General features: G+C 36.9%; 1 protein-coding gene across 34 annotated transcripts in view; it reads right to left on the bottom strand.

Moving 5' to 3' along the window:
• RBFOX1 (RNA binding fox-1 homolog 1) overlaps positions 1-26,531 on the bottom strand; it is a 1,157,213-nt gene that overhangs the window by 87,376 nt on the left and 1,043,306 nt on the right. For all 34 annotated transcript variants that reach the window (XM_032703684.1, XM_032703685.1, XM_032703682.1 and 31 more), the window contains 3 exons: positions 7,973-8,116; positions 5,570-5,623; positions 357-449 (listed from right to left, as the gene is read on the bottom strand). In XM_032703684.1, the coding sequence (XP_032559575.1) occupies positions 357-449; positions 5,570-5,623; positions 7,973-8,116 (291 nt within the window). The remainder of the gene's footprint in view (positions 1-356; positions 450-5,569; positions 5,624-7,972; positions 8,117-26,531) is intronic.

Raw genomic sequence — 26,531 nt, 5'->3', positions numbered from 1 at the left:
TTTGTTGTTGTTGTTGGCTGTTTTTTGGAATCTACTGCACCCATCGATTTACAAAACATCCAAAATAATAACTTCAAAATATTAAAGCTTTCATTTTTTTTTTAATTCTCTCATCCACCTTTCAGCAGTAACGATAACAACAATAATAATAATAATAATAATTACAAAAGAAATCATAATAAAAAACCCAAGTAAGGCCAGATTCTCTCTCTTTATATATAAATATATATATATAAACAATGGGAAGGGGAAAGGGGGAGCACACAGAAGACACCAATGATGCATCTGAAACAACAAATGAGAGTGAAGCAGACATTTATAAAAAAGATGAAAAGGAAAATATTTTGAACATGCACCTCGATTTTACGGCCCTCTACCACGGTGCCGTGTAATTTCTCCCTCGCCCTGTCCGCATCAGCACTATTTTCGAAAGTTACGAAACCAAATCCCTGCATGCAGGAGGGAGAAGGGGGGAAAACAACATGCACATTATTATTTCAGTCAATGACCACTTGTTTGCTTATGTTCTCTCTCTCTCTCTCTCTCTCTTTAATTTAATATTGTCTCGTCCTCGCTTCATTTCTGTAACATGCAAATTAGAAAAAATTATAATCGTATCGAGATGTGCAATAAATAAGCGACAAATGTGAACAAATTTTTTTTTTTTTTCTGCCATCAGTTAGATAATACCCTCTGAGAAAGTCAAAGAATGATACCAAAAATACCTTTCTACATGTCACTACAGAGGAAAAATAAATCTAACAATAAGAAAATGAAATTAAAATAAATTACAGTGTCTCCACATAGAAAAAAATGAACTAATGAGAAAAGAAAATGAACCACATTTTAATGACATGCAGATATCTCAACGAAATAAAAAACATGTGCACAAAATTCAACACTGAATGTCAATATACTCTAAACATTGCCTACTTAATCATGCTGTTGTGATCATAAGAAACATTGTTCCCATGCAACACTAGGGTAACTTAAACTTTTGTCAAACTATACAGCCTTTACTTATTTTTTTATAAAAGAAAAAAAAAAAAGAGAAAAGAAAACCACCAACCAAACAAAAGTACTTTTAGAACAAAGTATAAACTTTCTTGTATTAACAGAGCAAAGAAAATCACATGATGTGAATAGAAAAAGAAATTCTGATAAAGGAAGAAAAATGCAAACGTTTTAAATAAGTTTAACTGCTTCATTTACTAGTTCTGCTTATTACTTTCCACATACAAACATGCAACTGGTAAAACCTCAGAATCCCATGTTAGTGGGACAGCAGAACACCTGACAAACCTAAAATTCTGCTTATGACAAATGGTCTCCTTTATAATATTAAGCTAAAACAAACACTCCCAATCCTACTAAAATTCCTTTTGTGTGCTAAGTTAAATCAAACACTGTTTGAAATGGCAAATATTTTGGAAAAAAAAAAATCAGACACCCAAGAACATTTTAGAAACATACACCAACCCTTTGAAGTAATTCTTGCATTAGCACTACAGTGCCTTTCTTTGCATGCCTCCCCCAAAGTTATCCAAACAAACACACTTCTGCATTCTCAATATTTCACAATCACAACTGCCCCTCACTCAGTTTTGGGATCAGTGTTCACCCACTTTCTTCAGTACTACCTGTTATACACAGTGATTGATTGAAAAAAATGGTACAAAAGAAAAAGGAAGGCATTTATACATTTATTCACACATTTTGTACAAAGAGGAGACCAAATATCAAACTAAGGTAAAACTGACACCAAGCAGTGAGAAAAAACAATGGGTATGAACAAAACTAATTAATCAAGAATCAGCCAAAAAAGTTAAGTAGCTATCAGGATCATTATCTTTGTTATTTGGATTTATTTGGGTTATTTTACCTACTCTAAGAACTCATTTATTTATGCCTATTTATAATACAAACACCGACATTTATGTTCAGCAGTGCTTTCTGTTTCATTCTCTTCAAAGCAGCTTAAAGACATTGTTCCTTCTTTTTTTCCCCTTCTAAACCCAGCCTGAAGCCCGAGCTGAGCGCTGCTCTGTCAGCAGCTCCACTCCCAGCTGAAGCCACTGTCAGAACACCTGATTCCACACATTTTCTCCACACTGCCCTCCTCAATTTTAGCACAAGGCCATGACCTCTCCTGTCACAAGACACTGAAGACGTAACTCTCTTTTGCCCAAAGCACCGGGAGCGTTGAAAGAAAGTAAATCCCCCTCCTCAGCACTAATCCCCACGGTTTAGATGCCAGCACAGGGCTTTTCTTATACCTAAACCCATCCTCAACTTGAAATTTTTATTTCTTCTACAACTGCTTCCTCCCATCTTGTTAAAGCTCTGTAAAAAAAAAAAAAAAAAAAGCCCCCAATTTAAGATGCTGTTAAGAAAATCTCACAGCAGAAAACATCACCGGATCCATGGATCCAAGGAGCCCAACCGTGCAACAGCACAAATTCCCCCAATTCTGCTTGTTCTCCCCTCTTCTCTTGGCTGAGCAATTGTCTCTTCTCAGAATTGCAAAAATTTGGTGGGAGTTGTTCAGTCAAAATTTTCCATCAGTCTCCTTAGCTCACAACAGCACTACCTGCTAATTTTTGTTCAAACAACTAAAGGGAAAGATAAAAACCTAATTATACTAAAAAAATGAGAAAAAGATACAAAGTGGAGCCACAAGCCAAGATAAGACAGGAACTTCAAAGACTCTGAAAATAATACTCATTGTAATTTTTCAATTCCTTATGTTGTACTTATTCTCATAATCAACACCATTTAAATTAGGCTCTTATTATTTATGCAAATCTTTAACCTTACCTAGCTGACAGAGAAACTCAAGAACAGAACATAGATTCACTCATCACACATTCAAATACCTACATGAACACTTGAACATCAATTTTATATGCAGCTGAGTTAACAGTTGCTCTATTGTAGTGTACCATGTATTTTATCAACTGGTAATGTAAATAAATACATTTTACTTTTCAAATCCGTCAAGTGATTTAATAATAGCCAAGTTAGTATGTGAGAAGGTTCTGATTTAATTTGGGAGGTGCTTTGGAGTTCTTGTTTGAAGAAATACATATTAATATATTCTAGGGATATGCTAATACATACACACACAAACAGATTTCTGAAAGTGTACATGTAGCTGTCTAGAGCATTAATTTATAACTCATAGAAAATGGACAAAAATTTAAAAGTCATCAGTGTTGCCATACAATTTTAGCAAAGTTATCTTCATTATTATTATGCACCCAAACAGACAGAAATTTGTCCTGTGAAACTTGCATTATTTTAGGGTTTGCTTTTATGGAAGGACTCCCTTCTTCAAAACCATTTTATGGTGGTGTTCTAATGTCATGGGTTTTTTTAATATGTAATTCCATTTTTACTAGCTATTATGGCATGAGAATGAACCTACTTCTGTTGGTTTTGTAAGAATCTTTTAAGACATTAACTATTAGAACAAAAAGAAAGAAAAACAAACAGAAACAAAAACATATTCTAGCAATTCTTATGCCAAACTGCAGCTAGAAACAATTTCGAATTCTGATCCTGCAAACTTTGTTACCTGTACTCAGTTTGAAACCACTTAGTAGTCCTTTCAGTTTCAGTGGGATTTTATGAAAACATAGATAAGCACTGCCAGGAATGGGAGTTTAATCTGGTGCATCTTAATTCCTACAGAATGGACACGAAATGATCAGATTAAAATAAATAAATAAATAAAAATAGAACAAAAAAAAGATGTCCCTCTTATTCCTAATATTTTTTTAAAAAAACTTTCTATTTAATTGAGAGAATCTAAAGGTACTTCTGCAAATCAAAATACTGTGTGAAATAACTCTAACCAAGGTGAAAGGGAGCAGACATGAGCCATGAGATGCATCACAGAACTGCTTTAGGCATCTTGAGCAGCTCACTTGGAGACAGCTGGGATGCACCACTGCAGCACTGAGAGTGCAGGGATATTTAATAAGAGATCTTGACATTACAAGCCCACCTAGGAAAACCTCTTCCTTCTGAAATTCTTTTTTCAGACCTTGGGTTTAGCACAAGGCAACAGGATGTTTTCAGTATGGCAAGATCACCATTAAAAAAAACCAAACAAACCCGATTCAGAAACACCTTCTAGTGCCATCCCCCAAAAACTCAATTCAGAAACACCTCCTCATCCCACTCCCCAAATAATTTAAAAAAGCCTCACACAGCCCACTGCAGCTGTGGTGGAAAAGCCCTACCTGTGTAAGATTTTATGGCTGAACAAAAGTGTAAAGCACCACCCCATGAAATGTGTGCTCAGCTCCACTCCATCTTCAGCACAACCCAGCCAAGGTGACCAGTGTGAGACAGCTTTGGAAATTTATAGACTATCCAACAGGAGAATGTTCTGGACAATCTACATCGTTTTCAAATGCTACTGAATAGCCATAATTTAACAATAATTAATTCTGGCCAGAGTAGAGGATTCTAAGCCACAAAAATCATCCAGTTTAGCTGTTTACTCAAAAAGTGATAAATGTTCCAACTGGGTTTGGGCTAGAAAGGGGATTAATTAATGTCTCAATAATAAACCACGAAATTTCAGCTCTTCTATTCAGGTTAAAAAAAAAAAAAAAGTGAAGTCTTTATGTTCAGAGCATAAATATTAACAAAATTAAAATATATCTGATTTAAGACAGATTTATGATAGATATGATTCTCAAAAAAATGACAGATTACGGTATGTTTAGAACAGGAATAGAATTCCATTGCTAATAATAAATGATATATGAGTTACAGGAAGACAAACATTAGTGAATAAACTTCCCAGTGTGTCTGACATGGCAAGAAAAGGAAAAAATATATGCATATGACATACACATAAACCCCTCTAATGCAGCTGATATCACAGGTGAACATACTGGGCTGCAGTTTTGCACCAGTGCAGTCACAGCCTTTCTACCTTGCTTTATTTCTTAAATACTAAATAAATTGAAGTATGCATTTAAGGCAAAGTAATTTTCAGAAAAAAAAATGTATGTTTGCAATACAGTTAGAAGTCTCTTAATCAAATAAATGTTAAAATAGATTGTTTTCAAAGGGTTGGTGTACTAAGGCTTTAACTAAAGAGGAAAACATCTGCACTTAGATAATCTGGAACAATCACATTATTTTCTCAGCTAATTACTAAAGAGGATAGTTATCAGGTATCATTATCATCTTTCATTTCAATAAAGGAAAAAAACACCTGTACTAATACAAACCTGCCTACAAATATCTTTAAGTATGGACTCATCTTATAAAATAAACGAGATAATTACCCTTGAAGAATAAGGACAGCAGAAATCAACATTCCCATAAAACAGATGACAGTTTGGAGCAGCTAAAATTACCCCCTTTAAAAGATATGAGTCCAATCATTTTTGTACTGCTTAGAAAACTGACTGACAGCTCAGATGATGTTTTCACTAACATAAAATTTCAGACATTATTTTTTAAAAGCAGTGCAGTTGTTTCCTTTTATTCACATAAGCATTTTAAACAAATTAAAGAAATTCCACAGGTGAATTAAACTGCTTACCTTTGAGCCTCGCTCATTAAAAATAATTTCAACATCTAAGATTTTACCAAATTGCTGCAAAGAAATAGAAAAGGTACATGAAAATTAGATAACTTCAACATTTCCATCATATATAGTGGAAAAAAATCAAAAGATTTTCTGCTGCTTTCCAGAACAGGCAAAAGAATTTGGTTACTCACATTTTACAAGAATAACATTAAACCAGTTGGGAGTTTTGTTGCTGGCTTTGGGAAATGAGGATTTCTTTCTACCCTTGCTGAAAAGGGTAACCATTACTCCCTACAAAGTTCTTGTTTTACTGGAGTATAATTTGGAAAACTAGAAAATGGATACTTACTTTTGGGGGGATTTTTCCCTGCTCAGAACTGCACTTTTGTTATAATATTGGTAGCAACTGTTATTCCTACTGACCTTACAATAGCATTCAGTTCTCTAGGCATTGTTCACACCTGACCACAGGTGCCATCCCAAAGAAAAAGTCCCTACTGGATTTGTCTTAGGAAGGGAATAAATGTTGGACTTGGGCAGTGTTTAGTTAGAACTTGGGCAGTGTTTAGTTGGAACACTTTCTGTTAGGACACACTTTGTGCAGTGACACTGTAATTGTATCAGTGGGTCACTGCTGTTATCTCACACATCATTAACATGCAGTGTGGATCAGTGTTAACACTGGGAAGTGACCCAATATATTAAACAAAAAGGCAGAAATTAAAGGCAGGCAAATGAAGAATCATCCAACAGGAGTCTCAGGAACTGCAGAGTGAGCCTGTACTTCAGACTTTTAAGATATAATTAACAATTACAGGCCAGAAATGACAGTATTGCTTCTCTAGCTTATTAAAGAGTTTCAACTTGATTATGAAAAATCAACCATCACTTGTTATCCCTTGGCTTATTTCATGTTCTTGCATTCACCATTTAATTAATGCTTTAACTGCCACTTCAGCCTAGAAGCAGTCATTGACTTAATGTTTAAACAACCCTCCTCTGTTGTATTTGTGTCCATGTCCAAGATCAGCTGTTCTGTGTATAACGGGGTCATGATGCTGTGCTACCATAGTTCATAACTGATATTTCACCTCACACTTGCAGGAATTTCTTTTTTCTACCAATTCAGAAGATAAAAGTTTACTGTTACCAAGTCATTCTGAAAGTCAGCTGGAAAACTCCAGCCATTCTCTAGTGTTAGTCTTTTGAGACCTGAGACTCAGAAATTGAAAGGAAATGTAGTTTTTATTCACTTATAAATTACTGCAATACTTAAAAAAAAAATCCTTTCATTTAATGTACCTTCAAATAAAATCTATTTTAAGTGGTTTGTTTAGTTTAAATAAATTTGCATATTTTCCTCCAGAGGGTTAATTATTATGCCTTCTGCTATTTTGCTGATGAGCTGTAAGCTGCATTCAGGGGAGAGAACCTGTAGCAAGTCAGATACAGCAGAACAGTCACTCATTTCCCAATATTACACTAGGATTCTTTTTCCAGTTATTGTTTCCTTCAGAGAAATAAATATGGAGAAACACAATGTCTTAATTCACATACAAACACATTAGAACTTAAAAATCTGAACTGAACATGAAAGATGGAGAGAAGTTTAGAGCCACAAAGTGCTTGATGCTGCACTGAATAACCAACTGTAATGCAGAAGAGAATGCAGTTTTAGTGATCAGAAATAAGAAAGCCAGAGTAACATAAATACATAAGAGTACTAACTTGGAAAAGGCAAAAGTGGGTTCTAATAGATGATCCAGTGCTAGATAATATTTAGTGACATTTCAAAATAAATCTAAGAGCTCTTGGAACAGAGAGGAGAAACCCAGCCCAGACTCTCGTGGTTATGAGCCTAAAACTGGTGGCACATTTGAGATGTGTGAAACACAGGGAATGTGCTGAAGGCACCCAAGGGCCTGGGGGAAAGCAAAAATTGGGAGACCTATAGAAAAATACCAGCAAAAACTTCAGGAATCTACAGAAACCTGCTGGGGTGGGTGAGGATTCCTTTTCCTCCACTTTGTTTTTAAATTCAGTCCACGTCCTCCTACAGATTCGAGTCCCTTACTCACGAGGTCAAACAGTGACTATTTTACATCAAAATTAATAAATACAGGTATGTAAATCTAGATGTGCACAGCAGGAATACGTGTGCATATAATATTTTAAGCCAACACAGACAGAGTTTTGTGAATGTAACACAAAACACCAACTGCATCACATACAGTACAATCAGGAGAATTCCTTTTCTCAGTTGTGACTGGATGTTTGGTTATAAATGGATGGAAAGAGACTCTTTACTGAAAAGGGTTAAACAGCCGAAATCAGAGACCCAGCTCTCACAGCCGCCTAAAATACCTATTGCAACGTAAATATAAAAAAAGAAACAAATAAATGATGAGCACTTACACCAAACATTTGTCTAAGGTCTGGATCCCGGAATCTGAATGGTATATTTGAGACGTGAAGCCGTTTTGGCTGTGATTTGTTTTCTGTGTTTTCAGAAGATTGTGTCTGTTGCTGGCCATCGGTCTGTGCTGCATCATCTGTCTGCTAAAAAGGTAAAGCAAAATAAAGCACACTGTAAGTATTTCTGTCATTTTTAATGTAAGGTGTGGGCTTAAATTCTCCAAAAAAAAAAAAATTACTGAAAAGCAGTTAAATCTACTCAAAGGTACTGACGAATACCAGAAGTTTAAATACATGAAAATCAAATCCATTTCTGTGTCTGTCTCAACAGCACATGTGATAAATATGTATTTGGAATAAACTGGAGAATAACAAGCAGATTATTACTTGTAGATTTTCTGAGCTATTTTTAAATAATTAACAAATATATCTCCCTATATTATAAGACTGTTGAGCCCCTTTAACCTCATCCCTGTTTGCCAATGGAAGAAACTGAATCTCCATGTCCAAATGGAGATTTACTAGCAGAAAGAAGCAAGCCAGACACTTTCAAATCAGATTAGTACTTTCATTCAGAGGCCACTGGGACTTCTACACAGGAGGCAGGTAACACATCACATCTAGTTGCCATTTCATAAGCAGTGCTGATGGGCACTAGAGGGTCATTTTGCCTGGATAAATGGTGAGCATTATGGAAAAGGCCTTGAGTTTTGAGAGGGAACAGAAGTTTAATCAGTGGTGAAGGTTGCCTGACAGAAAAGTGAGACCCAGAAACAAAGTCGTACAGATTTTCTTTCTCGCTAAAATGAGATTATGTCATGGTGCTTCTAACAGGGACACTGTTCCCTGGTTTTAAAATGCTTCCATTTAATAACTGAAGGACACTGCTGTGTATTACAATTTATGGAAAAAATTATAAATCTCCAGAGAGATTAGGGAAAAATATAATGTCCTTCATCCAAAAAGTAAAACTAACCATGCTGGTCTATCAGTATGTTACAGAAATTCTCATCTGTGTTCCTCAATTATATCCCACAGTGCCTAATGAATTACTGCATGTACAGCACACATTCAGTGGAAAAAGATTTTGTAAAGGTATGTAAAAACAGCACAGTCCTATTCATTTGCATTGGCAGAGGGGATTAGGAAGAATAGAAGGAAAAAGAAAATAGTTGAATGAAACTATCAGGATGATCTTACAACTGCTACTACTCTATTTTCTCTGTCCTTCCTCTTCCTTCTGACCTCATTCTTTTTCCAAATACTCACTTGTCTTGTGTTTAATGTTACAGTTCAGTTTGCCTTTCTGACTTTTTTCATTTAAAAAAAAGAAGATAAAAAGAAGAAATTGCCCATTTCCTGCTAGTATGAAATTTCTTTTAAGAGACAACAGTTGAAGCAACATAAAAATGGTTAAATAAAATAAACCTTACCACACAGTTTTAGTACCAACAAACCTGTTGAAGAGGAAGCAAAATAACTCAAACAGAATACATCATTTACAGCAGCAATAACTACACACAAAATGACTTCTAGCAAGTTAAATTGAACAACATCTTACCCAGGAAATAGAAATGTTCTCAAATTAAAAGTACAAACATCTATATTGCTTATAATTCTGTGCTAAAAACACTTCACAAATAAAGGGTCTTATTTCTGCAGCAGCATCAGTCCATCAGCAGCATCTACATTTCATGGGATGTGATGAGACTCACACACAAATATGAACTTTTGTGTGCACTGAAGAAGGATTTTCAAGTGATCCAAGCAAATAACTGGGATCAAGTGTAAACCTAAAACTGAGCCAGTGCCAGCACATCTCTTCACCTGCTACTCCCTGAACTCACAGGGAGGGTCCCACAAACTGAAATCATTTATCTTGACAAATTTTTAGTGATTTAAATACTAAACATGGTACACAGTTGTTAAGAGATGAAAATGTTCTATGCTGACCCACTGTTATCTAAAATCAACTCAAAAATTCAAAATTTATATTTTGAGGCAACTGTTCCATCCACAGACATCGCAGAGATTACTTTCTACTTCCAGGCCTTAAAAGGAGAGAAATATGAAGAAAATTTGGTATATGAGAGCAAGAAGGGGTGTGGAGGGGAGGAGAATGAGAGACTGGAAACTCTTGAAAGAGAACACTCTGAAAGAATTTAAGGTCAATTAGATTAATCAGAAGAGAATTAAAGAATTCTGAAGGTGCTGTTTAGCTTCAGGAACAAAGGGTGCCCCAGGAAGAAATTACATAATCAGCATCCTGTATAAATGCAAATTGGGAAAAGCAATTTCTGTTCTTTGTATTAATATAAATAATGAGAAATGAGTGGGAGGGCTGAACCAGGCACTATTAACATACCAAAACACTGGGAGCAACTTCCCTACCAAGTAGCTGAACAGAGACACTGTCAGCAAAATCCAGTGAGGTTTCTGAAGATGATGTCAAAATGAAGGAGCTACAAATTATGGGTAAAGTGGGCAAATCCAGGTACTGTTATTTTCTGTGACTTTTCTTTTTAACCATTTTTATTTTACCATTTTTATTCTAAGAAGCCTCGAATTTACACTTTCAGCAAAGAATATCTCGGAGTTTGGGCAGTGAGGACTGAAAAACAGAGACTTCAGAAAGTCACTGTCATCCACATTTTATACATGTACACAACCTTCGAGATCCCTGTGGCAGAATTAACAGAACTAAACCATTTAAAACATATTAAAAGGCTTGGAAATGTAACAGTCTCTTCACAAAGCATGTTATCACCCAGAAATCTATGGATGTGCCTAGGAAATATGGAGCAGGATAAGTGCAAACTGAAATTGGAATATGAAGATAACACAAAAATTTCCAGGTAAGACCAAAGAGGTAAAACACACATAGGACAGAGGACAGGCTGGCTTTGGAAAAATCACGGTTTCTGAGCTCTGTACACTCACAGAACTTGAATGCAATTTACCTTACACATACATAATACATTTCAAGAGAATATTTTCACTGAAGAAGACAGGTGTTCGATATTTCTTTAAAAATTAATTGAAATTAGTATATGGCATTATCCTTGCTACACCCCTTCAGTCCTGCATGCAGTCAGACTGCTTTCTGGTGCCTGTTCCACCACGTATTTGCAACTATAAAATATTAAAGAATCTTAACATATGACAGTCTTAAAACTTATAATGAAAGTTATAAATACAGAATGAAGAAATAGAAGACCAAATTCTCACTTACAGGGAAATAAATTAAGATGATCTCCCTTTACTTCAGGCTTACGTGTAAGAATGAAAATTGAAACCATTCTTACAGGTAAACAAATCCATATGAAAGAGGGTATCTCACAGAAAATGATTTTTTTTTTTCATAAAGATACTTTTGTTATAAAGATATGGTAAATTTTCAAACCAAATCCATCATCGGGGGAGTTAATACCTATTGTTTTCTAAAGAAATTCTTTATCTTTACAAAAATACTTTTTGCTTGTTTGTTTCCTTATCTGAGTTCTAGAAACAGAAAAGTCCTATTATTTAAAGGACTTCACTCAAGTTCTTAAAGACCTCAGAATGAAGTAAAATTCTGGAAGTAATTTTTCTGGTTTCACTTTCTAGCTTTTATCTGAGAATTTAAAAACATTATAAACGTCAAGAAAACTACTGAACAAGATGTTCGTCTGGATACAATAAATTTGAAAATCTTCTATTTGGAGAAAATATCTCCCCCCCCCACACACACACACCTTTTTTCAGGCCTTACTAATCCAAATTTTCAGTACATTTCACTCAGAAATACATTCTAAAACCTTCATCCAGCAAAATCACTGTGCAAACCCGTTTCCCAGGTTACTCCTGACTGGACACAGGAGTCTCACCTCCCATCTTTAGCACTTGTGGCAAAGGGACCTCGTGCAATAAACCAACAATCAGAGAACCTGAAATCAGAGGGGGCCTTGTGTACAATGTTTGGGGCAGAAAAAACCCATTCTATTCTCCTTCCCAGCTAATACATATTTTCTGTAGCCCTTTCCATCCATCACTGAAGACAGTCAGCCCTGCAATGTTTCTTACACTGGAATTGCAAGTGTTACACTTTCCCTCTGTTCTTTTTCACTGACAAATCTCCTTCATTTTCTACAAAACAGTGGTGGTGAAGACAAAATCTTTCACCCTCCAAGCCTGTTTTCAAGGTAATAAAATGCTGTCACAGAAGAGCTGTTTGCACACCTCGACAAAAAGAACAGCTGTCCTCAGTCTCAGCTTTGAAGGAGTGAATGGAACATAAACAGCAGCAATGACTAAAATGGAACTAAACCTTTTATCTCTTCCTGGACAAACTGAAAATATGCTGTGTTAGAAGAATATGAAAAAGCTTTACCAAGCCCTGATCATTCTTCTACAATCTGTAAACAAATAATAACTGGTTGTACATCTTTTAAACCCACACCAACTCTAGAGGAAGAACAGCCTAATTCTAGCAGGAACAACCTGGCAAATATTTACAGGGAGAAAAGAAAGGGGGGAAAAAAGCAATAGATTATTTTCTTAAACATGTTTAATGGCAAACTTATGTGCTGAGTGTCTTATACTCTATACAACACAGGGTAAAGCTCTTTGAGATTTTAAATTTAGAAAGAAAAAGAAAGCACTCATTAAATTTAAAAAAAAAATGCTCAAAACAGCACCTGTTTTTTCCTGCTGCACCAATCAAGTTATTTCTCAGAGGGAAAGAGCTTGTGAATGTCTTCTAGGCATTATTTGATTAAGTTGACAATATTATGTGAGCAATGGTTGAGTACCCACTGTGCTGTACTTTTGACCAAATTGATTTGTGTAATGAACACTTGCTCTGTCTCTTCTCTAGCCTGAATAGGGCTCTTGATTTAACCAGTGGTGCTGGAAGCCAAGTGAATTTACAGCCCCCACAGTCATTCTCTCTCAATCTGGAGAGAATAGCAGCAGCAGTACATGAGCAAGCATAATTCAATACATTGTGCTATAAGCAGAGAAAATAATATCAGAGCTCTGCAATATACCTGTTTGATTTGATTTGTAAACCCGATAAAAAAAGCAATCGAGAAAAGTTCAGCAGAAAAAAAAAATATATATATATATATACATCCTGAGCAAAAATATAACCATACTGAATGTGTACAAACTGAAAAAATCATGCATAGTAAATCAACTTCATACTTGCCTTAGATAATATTGCACATTTTCCATTTAAAAGGGATCTAGATTCCGGAAAGTTACCTTTCCATTAAAAAGTGAGCAAAGAGAATAATTTAAAACTGAGTTTGGGACCTTGTGAAAATACTGTTTCCCAGCTCTAACACTAACAGAGTCCTGACAAAACGATAGTCTTGTAGCTCTCCTGTTTTCTTAAGCAGATCAACTGATTAATTAATCATACTGGTCTTGATAAATTTATATTCTGAAAAGTCCCAACCCTGCAATGTGCTTCCCAGCAGCATAACAGCAGAGAGGAAAAGGAGTTATCTATGCAGATACATCTGTTTGTGCCTAAATGTTTACACAAAGGTGTACACAGGGAAAAATTCTATCACTCTGCTACTTCACCACTGTGATAAAAATTATCAGAAGTATCAGTGACTTTTCTGCACCTCTGTTATCCTTTTCTCAGGTGTAAGATCAATGGTGAAGTCTCATTGCTTTCAGGATATTAAAAGGTGAGATTAATTTTTGAAATTAGTTCTAAAGATAACAATATTCCAAGTGCCTCACACTACATGACATGCAGCTCATGCCACATCCATTTATCCCCTTCAGAATCCTTTCCTGAAGAGAATGGGAACTGTTCCTTGTTCTGACCTCGTGTAAAGTGCCCACAGATGTGGGACTCACCACCTTGCAGAAAGAAATAAAGAAATGTATTAGAACAGTCATGATTGCATTTGATAATCTGGAACTAGATGATCCTTAAGGTCCCCTCCAACCCTAATCGTTCTATGATTATGTTGCTAAATTCTCCTTGTAACTGAGTATTTTGCACTCCAGAAACACTTGGGTTCAGAGACACTGAGACTTAAACCCTGAAGGGCAAATCCTGACCCCCATGTTTTTAATGGTGTAATTCCCTTTTATTTCAGCTGGGTCAGAACAACTTCACCCTGATGTTATATCCACTTGACAAAGTAATTTCACCATTACCATTAACTCCCCACATCACAAAAGGTATAATGATCCTGGTTTCACGTCCTTTACAAAAACATTTTACTATCCAAAGCACCAAATGAAAACTAACCAAGGCAATTACTGTGTGACCATCCACCCTATGACAGCTCTGAAAAGAACCACACAGAGCAGCCAAGTCCCTGTTCCACGAGGCCACATTGTCCCATCTCTATAGCTCTGAGCTCTCACACTGGCCACTGGCCAGTCTATTAGTGACTAAGAGCTGCTCTCCCTTCCATTTCACTACTGGCAAAAGTGTGTTAGATGTTTAATTGTGCCTATTATTCCCATTGATCAAATACATCTTTCAAAGTTGAGGTGAAATGTGGGACACACACATTTGGCTTGCAAGCTCCAGAGGCAGGGTGTCAGCACACCTTCTGCAAGGGAACAGAGACAACCACCTCCCTGCTGGAATATTTTAGGGGAGAGGTCCTGGATCAGTCACATGAACACAAATTACTTCCAGGAAGACAATGCAAGGTGGTTGTCTCTGAGGGGGACATTTGTTTTAGGTACCCTGCCACACACAAACATTCCCCTGCAGAACCTCTTAATCCAATTTACTGACAAATGAAAGAGAACCTGAATAATTTTGTGCTTTGCTTCAGCAGTTTCTAACGTTCCACTACTGAACTTGCTTTGGGGCTTCGGCATCCTGGGTGTTGAAGCCTTTCCAGTAGCAGTGATTCCTTCTCTCTTTTCTAGATGGATGAATTCTGGGTGCTGGTACCACAGGCTACAAGGAAGCACTGCTCTTATTGTGATAGCTCAGCAGCCTAAACAAGAGATCATCAGTTGTGAGGACAGATAGGAGCAATAAGATAGGTTTCTTAAGCTTCTGGTACTGCAGGACAACCAAAGAGTTATTAATAACTTGGCTGCATTAATTATTTCCCCAATCTATCTTCCTTAACAATATGGAATATAGCCCTTATACAGTCCTTTACGTTGCCATTGCTGGCTCAGCATTTTTCTTCTAAAATAGTCAGCAGAATCTCAGGGAATAGCATATCAATCATGTCTGGAGGGAAACCACCAAAACCCATAAATGTTTTGAACATGTCTCAAAAGTTGGGCAAAATTTGCTGGTATCAGGAGCAGATATGATTTTAACAAGAATATTCATAATAGGCTTTAATAAGAGTTTGCTGTAACTAAGTAGTTGCCAAGTTCATTTAAGGACATCCAAGTGACATCAGCATATCAGTGACTTGAAATGGGAGAAGGAATTATAATGGGTTGCCTCAATGCATTATTTATTCTTTGCATTGATTCAATAAATATTTCTGACCGTGTACTGATCCCATCCACGAATATCACAACAACAGTAATTAACAAAACCTCTCTCTAATCAGCTGCATCCTGGCTCCATTAGCCAAGAAGGGAATGCATACACATTACACACATTTTTAGAAGTTCATGCTACATATAATAGAACCGAATTATTGCGATATTTTCACAAGATAATTTTAAAAAAAATTAATTGGATTTATCCTTAAGAAAACCCCATGAATTAGCAGAAACATTAGGAAATATTTTACTGGACAAATGCATTAATTTATTCCAAATCAAAAATCTGAAGTAATGATGCAGAGACACAAAGAAATATTCAGTTGATTTTGTTATTACTCTTTCATCTGTTAGTCAGAAGTCTGTTATTTCTCATGTTACTCCTTAAAAAGACTTCAATTGCAGGAATAAAGTGTTCAAAGATAACTTTGTTTCAATGCTTGAAAGCTTAATGTAAAATCCAGACAGACAACAAATGAAAACATATCAAAAAATACCGTGACAATAAATATAGAAATCTCGATTACAGTTGATTAAAGGGGTTTTTTATCATTTGAATGGGAGCTGTAGCTTCACGTTGCACAAGCTTGTTTGATAAATCCATCAAAGCATCACAAGAAGCATCCTCAGCACTAAAAAATGTCATGTTCATGACTTTTTTTTTCCCCACAAATTACTCAGCACATTTACATTGCAAATTCAACTCTGTTATTTCTGTCAGGACGGAGCTTGTTTCCCCCTGTGTGTCTAAATGGACATGTAATGCTCATAATCATCTAAAGCCTCAACAACACACCTGACACAAAGTCCTGCCTTTGGTACCTCCTCCAACAGTATCAATAGGAAATGGTCATAATATGTTCTAAATATCCAAATGCCATCTAAAAAAAATGTACCATTAGGTAACAAAGTTTAAGAGAAGGGAGTAAACAGATGAAAAAATGTTGATTTTTTTTTAAAGTTTACAGGTAAATATACCTAATGGGTATGACAGTTCTTAAAACACCTGCTTTTAAGTTACACTTTGAAAGGCAATTATACACTGGCAATAAATCAGGACACAATGCTCCTGAGAATAAGATTTTCTGACTGATGCAGAACTTGGCATGCTTGGTTTCTGGAAATCCACTGATTCTCCCTAAGTTCTCTGATCCAACTCAGTTATTACCTTAATTTATGAAGAAATTATTCAGACAAGAACATAATTCACAGCAAGGCAACTGTACTTTTTACTGTGGTCATTCATTCATGCACAAGCATCACTGCCATAAAATAGAATGAGATCTTTTTCTTAAATGTTCTAATTAGCTTAAAAATTCTTTCAAGTGTTATCCCTCATAAGTCAACATTATAAAAGGCTACAAAGCTGCAATAAAGCCTATTAAACTTTTGTTCTGGCAACAAGCTCTATCTGCACAAAATAACTTTCAACATCTGCAACTACCTTGTACAATGCTGTGGCATTTAACAATATTTGTCTAAATGAAAACTCCCTAATGAAATGCTGTGCTACACAGCTTCAAAGGACACTATTTTTAAAAAAAAAAAAAAAAAAAAAGAAGAAATGTCTTTATGTGGAATATTTAATATTTGCAGGTTTGGCTGCGAAGAGTCGTTTCCCCTCAGCTGGAATCAATGCACACTAGTTTCTGGAATTCCCCCCTGAACTAGATTTATGTCATGCATGTAAAGTCCCTTTTTGTAAGACTTGTGTTGACACAACCAACTGCTGAGTGAACTTGTGAGAGCAGAGTTTCATGCTGAGAGAGAATGGCTGATTGCTGCAGCTCGAGCTCAGGAAAAGAAAGGAAATGTGACAGCACGATAAAAGGGTTTTCACTGTTTGACCCCTCACCTATTGCTGGATCCCTGCTGGCACTTTCCATTTGCTCACTTGCATATCTTTGCCTAAGGAGTCAATTCTTGAACCCTCCGAAACATGGAAGAATTTGAGGGTTCTCTGTGTCACAAAAAGACACTTCCTAAATCACATTGCTCCTCTTATACTGAGGGACACCCAGACTTAACAAGCAGCAGAGTTCAGCTCCTCACAGGATAGCAATTCCTCAAACTTAGTTTAGCATCATTCCATGAAAAAATGGCTGGTTTATTTTTCTTATTGATTATGTTTGGTACTCTCGTCTCTTAGCATGTTGCAATCAAAAGTAAGCAGCATTTCAAAGGAGATGTGACATTTTGAATAGAAAAGCAGGTCTGTAACCTGCTGTTCTCCAATGCTGCCCCTTCTACAAAACACATGATGAGTGACACTGTCAATGGAATGGGCTCAAAGTTTCCTGCAAGCCCAACCAAGGACAGAGAACTCCATGTCACAGAGCATTGTGCTTTATGCAAATAATGTTTTTCCATCCTTCTCTTCAAACTCACCCAACACCTTTCCTTCATTAACATGAAAGACTAATTTAAAGTTTTAGAAATCATGGGTTGTCCTTCCCTTCTCACACTTAAAAAAAGAAACAAATAATCTAAGGAGTAGTGGATGGTTCAAAGAATTTGTAAAGGGTATAAATCACTATTTTAAATCTAGCTGTGAATGCTGATGTTATGGGGAATTCTGTTTGATCATCTGAATGCTGCTTGTTACAGAGCTTCACAATGCAGCTCCCACTGCAGAATTGCTTTGATTACTGATGCTCAAGTTTAAGGAAACATCTGTTGAAGAAATGGAAACAGGACTCAGAGCCCCCTTAAATCAACTTCCTCTTCCTGGAAAAGTTCTCAGGAAAGAAAGCACAGAAAACATTCTCTAACAGCAACCCTCGAATCAGGAGAGTTGGCACTGTGAGTTTAAAGCTATTTTCCATCTTTCCCTCTTCCACACAATGAGTTTGCCAACACAACTCTTCCCTTGCTCATCCTCAAGCACAGCAACCAGAAATTTCTCAGCCCAGATATATCTATTTCCATCTAACATCTGTACATGAAGCCATTAGCATTAATAGTCTCCAGCAGTTTTGCTGTCAGTAGGTCCCTTCAGGAATCTCCAGGATGTTACAGCCATGCTCCCTCAGCCACTATTACACAGTTTCATCTCCTCTTGAATTCTCAGAAATGGGACTCGGTCTAGTAATGCTGTTTACAGATGAAAGAGAGCTGGGTGGAGTGACTGATACCCCAAAGGGTTGTGCTGCCATGCAGAGGGACCCTGCCAGGCTGCAGAAACAGGCAAGAGGAACCTCACATGAAGTTCAGCAAAGGGAAGTGCAAAGTCCTGCACTTGGAGAAGAGCAGTCCCAGGCATGGGAGAGTGACTGGCTGAAGAGCAGTTCTGCAGGGAGAGATATGCGAGTCCTGGAAGATAAATGGAATGACATTCAGCCATATGCAAGGAATGAGAGCATCTGGAAAACAAGGGGAGAATAAGAGAGCTGGGGCTGTTCAGCCTGGAAAAGAGAAGGCATGAATTCCTGATGGGAGGGACTAAAGATGAAGGAGCAAGACTGGTCAGTGGTGCCCAGGGGCAGAACAAAAGGCAGTGAGCAAAAGCTGCAGTATAGAACATTCCATTTTGAAGGTGGGAAAAACTTTTCCTGTGAGTGATCTGACCTTAGAACAGATTTCCCAGAGAGCCTGTGGAGCTCCATCCCTGGAGCTGTTCAACACCCAACTGGACACAATCCTGAACAACCCACTCTAGTTGATCCTGCTTGATTTGTCTGCAGATCAAAGTCAGGTCCAGTGACAATAACCAGAACATCAATCAGCAGATCAGGCAGTTCAGCAGGATTACATATATAAATGCATTTTATTCTTACATAACAGACTGGGTCTCCTTTTCTGACTCATAGGTGCTCATGCTACTCAATATGCTTTTAATTTAACAGTACTGCAATAAGTGGATTGTTTTATTTTGAACACTGTCATCAGCAATAAATTTTCTGCAGATCAAATTGATGCCCTCCAGGTTCAATGATTATTTCTGATTATTCTTCATTTGCACCTGTCCAGCCTCACAGAGCTGATAATGCTGCTCAAATTTACCTGAAGTGGTTCACAAATCTGCTGCAAGTGCATATGAAGAAAAATACAACAATTAGAGTCTCTAAGTCACATCACCTGTGAAAAAACTAGTTTACTAACTGAACAAAATACTTGCAATTGATATCATCAATGCTTTAATAATGTAATATGATAATGATAATATTTAGAGTTACTTTTCAAACAGAACTTTAGTCTAGACAAGTGAGAAAAAAATCAGTTAGGTTTTTACTTACATGAAAAAGTCCATGTAACAAAAAGTTCTGAAAACATCAGCAACAGCTCTCTGTTGTTCATTGCAATTATTGGCCCAATCTTGCATTCTCTGCATGCACTGTTGCTTTTGAAAAAGTATTGTTTCAAATACCAGGTTTCACAAATGTAAGCATGCAAATGATCCAATATCTGACATCAGTTACTTCAAAGTACACAAGAAACTCTCTGGAAAGGCCACTGGTCAGCAAAGCTCCCCCTCAAAAACAAAGTTCTGTCCATTAGCCAGAGTGGGAATGTGATTTCACAGAATCACAGAACAGTTTAGGTTAAGGGTCTGTAATGCTCATCTCATTCCAATCCCCAATAAAATCCAATTTTATTCGCAAAAATAATCAAATCAGGGTATCCCTTTTTTTCTTATCTTCTGTCATGCTTAATTACTTATGAAAATCCTCACAATACTAAAAAGTGGTAAATATCTAAACAGCTTGGGAACCTCCACAGTCATCTTGGAGGATTATTAAAGATGTACCAACCGTGCCCGGATTCTTTCTGTGCTTTACAAAACATCCCATACACACAGAGATCCTTGCTTTCCATGACTTAGGGCAAAAGAGAAAAGCTCTCAGACACAGGGAAATGGAAACTTCCACACCTTTGCTTGGAATTGCAGCAGAACAAACATTCTGGAACACGCTGCCAGCAAATGACAACCGTGCGTCACCCCTTCCCATCACGGTTCTACATCATCTGATGGCCACAACCCAAATAAACAGGACACTCTTCAGAGAGGAGGGATTAATATGGCACAGGAAGGCACTCTAGCACCATCATTTCCCTCACTGTGAATTGATTTACTTAGTTAGTTGTGCTATTTTCCCTTTGGAACTCACTTGGATATCTAAGATTTCCACATTCCTCTTGACAGATACACTGAGTATAACAGTATAACCATGTAAATAAAGAAATGTTAGTTTTTTGGTAGTCACCATTACTCTATAGTTTGTTAGTTTTTAGGATTTTTATTCCTTTCTGCATTCCAGCATCCTTTCCACCACTTATCCTGAACCTGCATAACACAATCAAAGCCCCTCTATACACACTTTGTTTCCCAAATTAATGACCGAAAGCTGCAATTCTCACCCAATTCCTTGAACTACAACTACTCTCTGCTATTATATTTCTGACCAATTGAAAGGAAAAAGCAACATAACTTAAGGAAAACTGACAACAGAACACTTTGGCCAGATGTCCATCACAGTTATCAGTCACCAACCTCTGTCAGAACAATGCCAGTGTCTGACAGCCCAAAGCCAGTCTTTCATCAAACTTAAGGAATTATTTTCCTGTTTTTTTTCACTGTATTTCAAACCTCTATTGCAAAAGAAAGCCCCACCAACCCCAGTCATCCTTCTGTGGAGGGTAGTGGACTGAAACTGGGAAAAGGAAAAAAAAAGAGAAAATATATTTCAGCTATTTTTGTGAAACTGCTTCTGAACCTAAGCTTGTCTCTCTAACTCGTACAAAAGCTCAGCCAAACAGATTTTTAGTTTCTTTTAGTGATTTAGGGACATGCAGTTATGTTTAGCTTCAATGCTGCTCCCATAAATATTCAGAAATCTACCATATACTCAAAAGAAACCATTTTCATGGTTCTTTTTTGCTATTCTCTAGGTATGGAATTTTCATTCTAACATTTGCTGCTTTTTAAGGAAAAAAAGCTTTTGGTCAATCAGTTTGACAACCAAGCCTACACTACATATACTGTACTCCACGAGTGTGAGGAAATCACAGGGGTTTTAAATCTATTAAAACAGACTTTATTCTGGAGGAGCAAAGAATCTTTTTTGTGTAAGTAGAACTTAGACACTAATATGAGAGGAAGTTACAGCAATAATTAACAGCTATTGGGAGTAGAACTCATTTAGAAATATAATGAACTGAGAACACTTAAACAGACTTCATTCAGGGAAAGATAAAAGAATAGCTTACAGAAATATGGCCTGAATTGCATTTACATTTAGTATCATCTACATTTGTAACACCTTCCTCTGCTTCTGAAGGAAATAATGTCAAAAATGCTCTTTGTCAGACTTCCGGAAATATATTTACAACCAAAATTGTAAATTAGAACCTTTGCTGTCTCTCACTTCCACCTCCGTAAAGAATTCACCTCCTGACCACTCAATAGCAAGAGAAAAAGCATCACAAGCAGTTTTAATTATTGTTTACAAAATGAAAGAAAAGCAGTCCATGAGATGAGACTCACAAATGGCAGGTGCCATCTGAAATTCCTCCAGTCATTTGCATAACTACCCAATATGTTTTAATGACTCCAGTTATGAGATTATCTAAATTCATGAAGAATATATATTTATTAACACCTATACTGGGGACTCTTCCTCTATTAGAATGTCAGGTGAACATTTCCTCTGAAAGCAAATGGATTGTGATGAGCAGCTCTGTCTCACCTGACTTGCTCAAGTGAAGAGGCTCTATTAGACATTGTGAGGTGCAAGCATTAAATTAGGAACCACACCATTGAGTTTGCTCAGATTTCCTTTAAATAAAAAAGAAGAAGAAAAGGTTAATTAAGTTCTACCGTGCAATTCCATTAAGAATATCCATGATTACTGTAGCATGAGGAGGATATTTAATTCAAAAGGAAATAAAAAAAGGGCAGAGGCACTATTGAAATATCCCAGCCAGTCAATCAGAATGACTGAGCAGTTGGGGCTGCTCTCAGGTAATGCAGGCTCTGAGGTTATTACGCCAAAGAACACAAACAAACAAAATAAACAAACTAAGTTTCTGCCCAGAAGTATGATACAGAAAGGCTCATAACCTAATATACAAGTTTGAGTTGGTAATATACAATATTTTTTTGTGTTATCATCCAAACCCTGTATTTTGTAATATGAAGCAGCATCTGACAAGATGAGTCATGTATCTGTAACTTGCTATACTGCCCTACCAGGGCTCTGTGATTTGGATTTCTAGCTTGACCAATTGTTCCAAAATAAAATAAACAATCTCAGCATTTATTAAGAAATCTATTTATTTCAGAGGAATTATGGGGGCTTTTACAATATGAGTCCTGGTCCCTCACAGGTATTCTGTGCTAATTCTGTCAGTGCAGTAACTGCTTGCAGTGTTCTTTGCAAATTTAAATAAGGTCTTCAACTAAAAATAATCATCCACAGAGATTTCCTGATTTGCACAACCCAAACACTATCAATTTTTAAACTGTATCTAAACAGATACACATTCTAAAAGAATGGAATGTATAGATATTCAACACCTAAAATAATAATAAAAAAGATGGATGTGTCAAAATCAAATACTTCCACATCAACATTTTTCTTGTCTAATCCCCCCAAAATACTGAATACCCTTCAAGGTACTGGTGTGCTTCATGAAGAGAATTAACTGAAAGTAAAATACTTCTTCTGTAACCAGAGAGCAGAGAAGGCTGAAAGCAGGTATCAACAGCCTGGAAAAAAAAAAGGGTTTTTTTATATTTGATTTCAGATTTTATTAAGTGTTTCAATTTAGCCTGACCAAAACATGGCACTTTATTGAAAAGAGTGGAACAGACTCAAAAGATTAATGACAGTAAAATTATCCTAATCTGTCATAAGCTGTGATATAGGAGTAAGAGGAAGTAATTTGCTTTAGTAAAAAGCAATGATCACCAAAGCATGGAAATTAACACTCCACAGAGGTAGAGATTAAATGAGAAATATTAGCTGCATCAGCACATTGGAGACAATTATAAACTGCAGAGGACTTTTAAGACTGAGAAATACTATATTTATTATGATAAAGTCAATTTTATCATTCAGTAAATGCTCACTCTGTGATTTTAGCACTGAATTTCTTTCCCCTCAAAGTTAATTTGCATTACTGCTTTACAGAATTTATACCACTTTTGTTTCCTTTATGCATTATTGCTTACTTTATCTCATGGAAACTTATTAATACAGAGCAGGCACAAAACTCCCCGAGTATTACTTGATTTTATTACTTACTTTGAGCACACAGACAACACCTGACATGCTTTTGAGAAATTATATTAGTCAAAAAGCAGTTTTTATCAGTTTCAGTCAGGGAGCATTAACGAACAGATGAGAGCCCCTCTTTTCTTTTTTTTTTTTCCTTTTACAAAGAGAAACAAATATGAGGAGATAAGCAAAAGTACACAGTGGAGATACTCTGGCTTTACCTTCTTGTGCTACAGAATAAATTCAACATGAAGATTTTTATAACCACCAGCATTCATACTGAAAGGTACTAATGCATCATTATGATCTAGCAGGTTGCTCGCTGTGTTTTACAGCCTTTCACACTACATTAACCTTTTGTACCTCAAGTATTTATGACCTCATAAGTAAGTATTTATCAAAGTGAAAGCTCATATACAGCACTGTATTTTAGCTATCATTTTTTAGGAACATTTGTAATTTCTTTTTGCCTGGGTTTAAAATCACTTCGCTTTACAGTCCGTATTTTTAGCAAAAGCATTAATGCAAAGTAAAACTGTTTTCCCACTACCCATGAAAATGGCTAGACACAAAACTACCAAATGCCTTAAATATGGTCTCGTGCCAGTGAGGAGAAACGTTCCCATGCAAATTTTATTCTAAAATAAAATAAGAAGGTGTTAGGAACACCAAATATAGCTGTTATGCTTTCTGCAATATTCAACAGCGTATCAGAGCAAAACAACACAGATAAATACCGGTACAAGGACCTCGCATTTACTGAAGTCAGAGATTCTTCACCTACATATCCTCTGTATTTAGCAAAAAATCCACACAAAACACAGCAACTCAGGCATTTGCACAGCCACACTTGAGAAAAAAAGCCCACAGTTGATTAATTTATTGTACAAACATTACACAATAAAATGCAGTATTGGTTGTGGGTATTTTTCTCAGCAATTCACTATGAAATCAGAGGTATTAAAACCTACCACGAGCAAGGCCAGATTGTAACATTTCTGTAATTTCTGTAACATTTGTGGCTAACAAACACCACTGCACAAGTTGAGCATCTCTCAGAGAGAAACAACCCCTGCCCAAACCTGTCAGGTCCTTGCTCTCTGTCAGGTGTGGGAGAACAGGGTAAGGCAGTATCCTCCTATCCACAGGCACCTGAGCAATGCCAAAACCACATGGAAAAATGCCACAGAAAGGGAGAAAGGGTCTCTGCTGCTCAGTCACCATCTTCTGCACACTTAAGCAGGGACAATGGTTGAAAGAACAAGAACTCAGTGTCAGCCTCTGAGGGGTTTCTGCCCACTGGTAATCACCCTAGACACAGATTACTATTGGCCTTGCCTGCTGCATTTAATACAGGGGAAAAAAAGAAAAAAAAAACAACCATAAATAACCTTGCTACAGATGGAATAGATTAAGGAGTTGAAGAAGTGTCCTTCTCCAACAAGATGTTGCCACTCTTCCTCCCAGTCATGCTTCTTGTCCATATTGTGATCTCCTGCCACCCTTCTGGCAGCTTTCTCAGACTTTACAGTGTAGGTTTTAAACTCAGCAACCCACTAAGTTGAAAGCCCAGTTTCCAGTCTCCCTCTCTCTTGACAGCCCCAGATCCCTGTATTTGTGAAGCTAAATAACACAGCAAAATACTTTCATATTTGCTAGGGGGAATTCCAGACCCTTGGCACCCGACCTTTGCCATGATCCTCATATCACTTCATGCCCCATCTGTGACTCCCCAGCCCCATTCCTCTGTGAAAGAGAGCTGAAAACTAGGCCAAAGCAAAGGAGCAGAAATATCTCATCATTGTGTGTGGTATCATCTCCTCACATATCCCAAGGAGGGGCAGAGATGAAAGAAGAGATGGTAACTTCACACTGTCTGCACAGTATGTCTGAAAGTTAAACCAGGCTGCAGAGTTTTGCCTTTTTCTAAAAAATACAACATAAATTTCCTAAGTAACAGAATATCTTGCCAACATTTTTTTCTTATTCATGCACCTGAAACGTAGCATTCACACAAATCAAGCTTAGACTGTGATCTATTCAATGCTCAGTGCTCCAAAAGCATCAGTTCAAAATGAAATTCAGCAATAGCGATCTGTTATTATGGGGAAAAGACTATCTCTCAGTCTAGACACTTGGGCTCAGGAAAGGCAGCTTCTGCAATCTATTTTGTCACAGATTTGCCTCTGGCAGGTTATTTAAACTACTTGTACTCTAGTTCAAGAAAAGTGAAAAAGACAATAATTGTAATTCAGCAAAATCTCACAAAACGGTCACGAGGATGAAATAAATCTTTTCATGAGATGCTTGGAGGGGATCATTCAACAAGAAAGAAATAATCATGCTAGATTAGATCAGTAGAAACACATTCAGAACTATCTCAGCCTCATAGCCCACTCCCAAATCTTGAATATAATGAAATACTTTTACCACTTGAGCTCACAAGCTTCTAAGCTCTGCATTGCTAATTGTTTCGTCCTTCCCTGTAAGAGGGGTAGGAAATGCAATTTAACTTCTCTCATATAAAGAATCATCCACTCAAAATATGTCAGAAATTTTAGAGAAAACAAAGAAGGGCTGCCCTACATTCCAAACCAGACCAGAGCAGCCCTATAATGCACCAACAGATCTCCTCCTGCTCTGACAAGCTGCTGGTAACACAGACCCTGAGTCCCTGGAGCTGCACCAAGGCACGCACACATTCTGGTCCTAAGGCAGCAGCACAGGGTGTCATACATCCTCCTTCAGTCCCTGTGACATCTGTGTGAGGGGACAGCCACAGCAAGATTTCATAATGTTGGTTACATCTCTGTGACAGGGCAATTCATCAGCACCAACAGGGCAACGCTGAACCCCTGGGT

The sequence above is a fragment of the Chiroxiphia lanceolata genome, chromosome 16 (genome assembly GCF_009829145.1).
Source record: "Chiroxiphia lanceolata isolate bChiLan1 chromosome 16, bChiLan1.pri, whole genome shotgun sequence".
In the NCBI taxonomy this organism is placed as follows: domain Eukaryota; kingdom Metazoa; phylum Chordata; class Aves; order Passeriformes; family Pipridae; genus Chiroxiphia; species Chiroxiphia lanceolata.
Note: the sequence above shows the minus strand (reverse complement) of the source record. Positions and strands in the feature narration are given on the sequence as shown.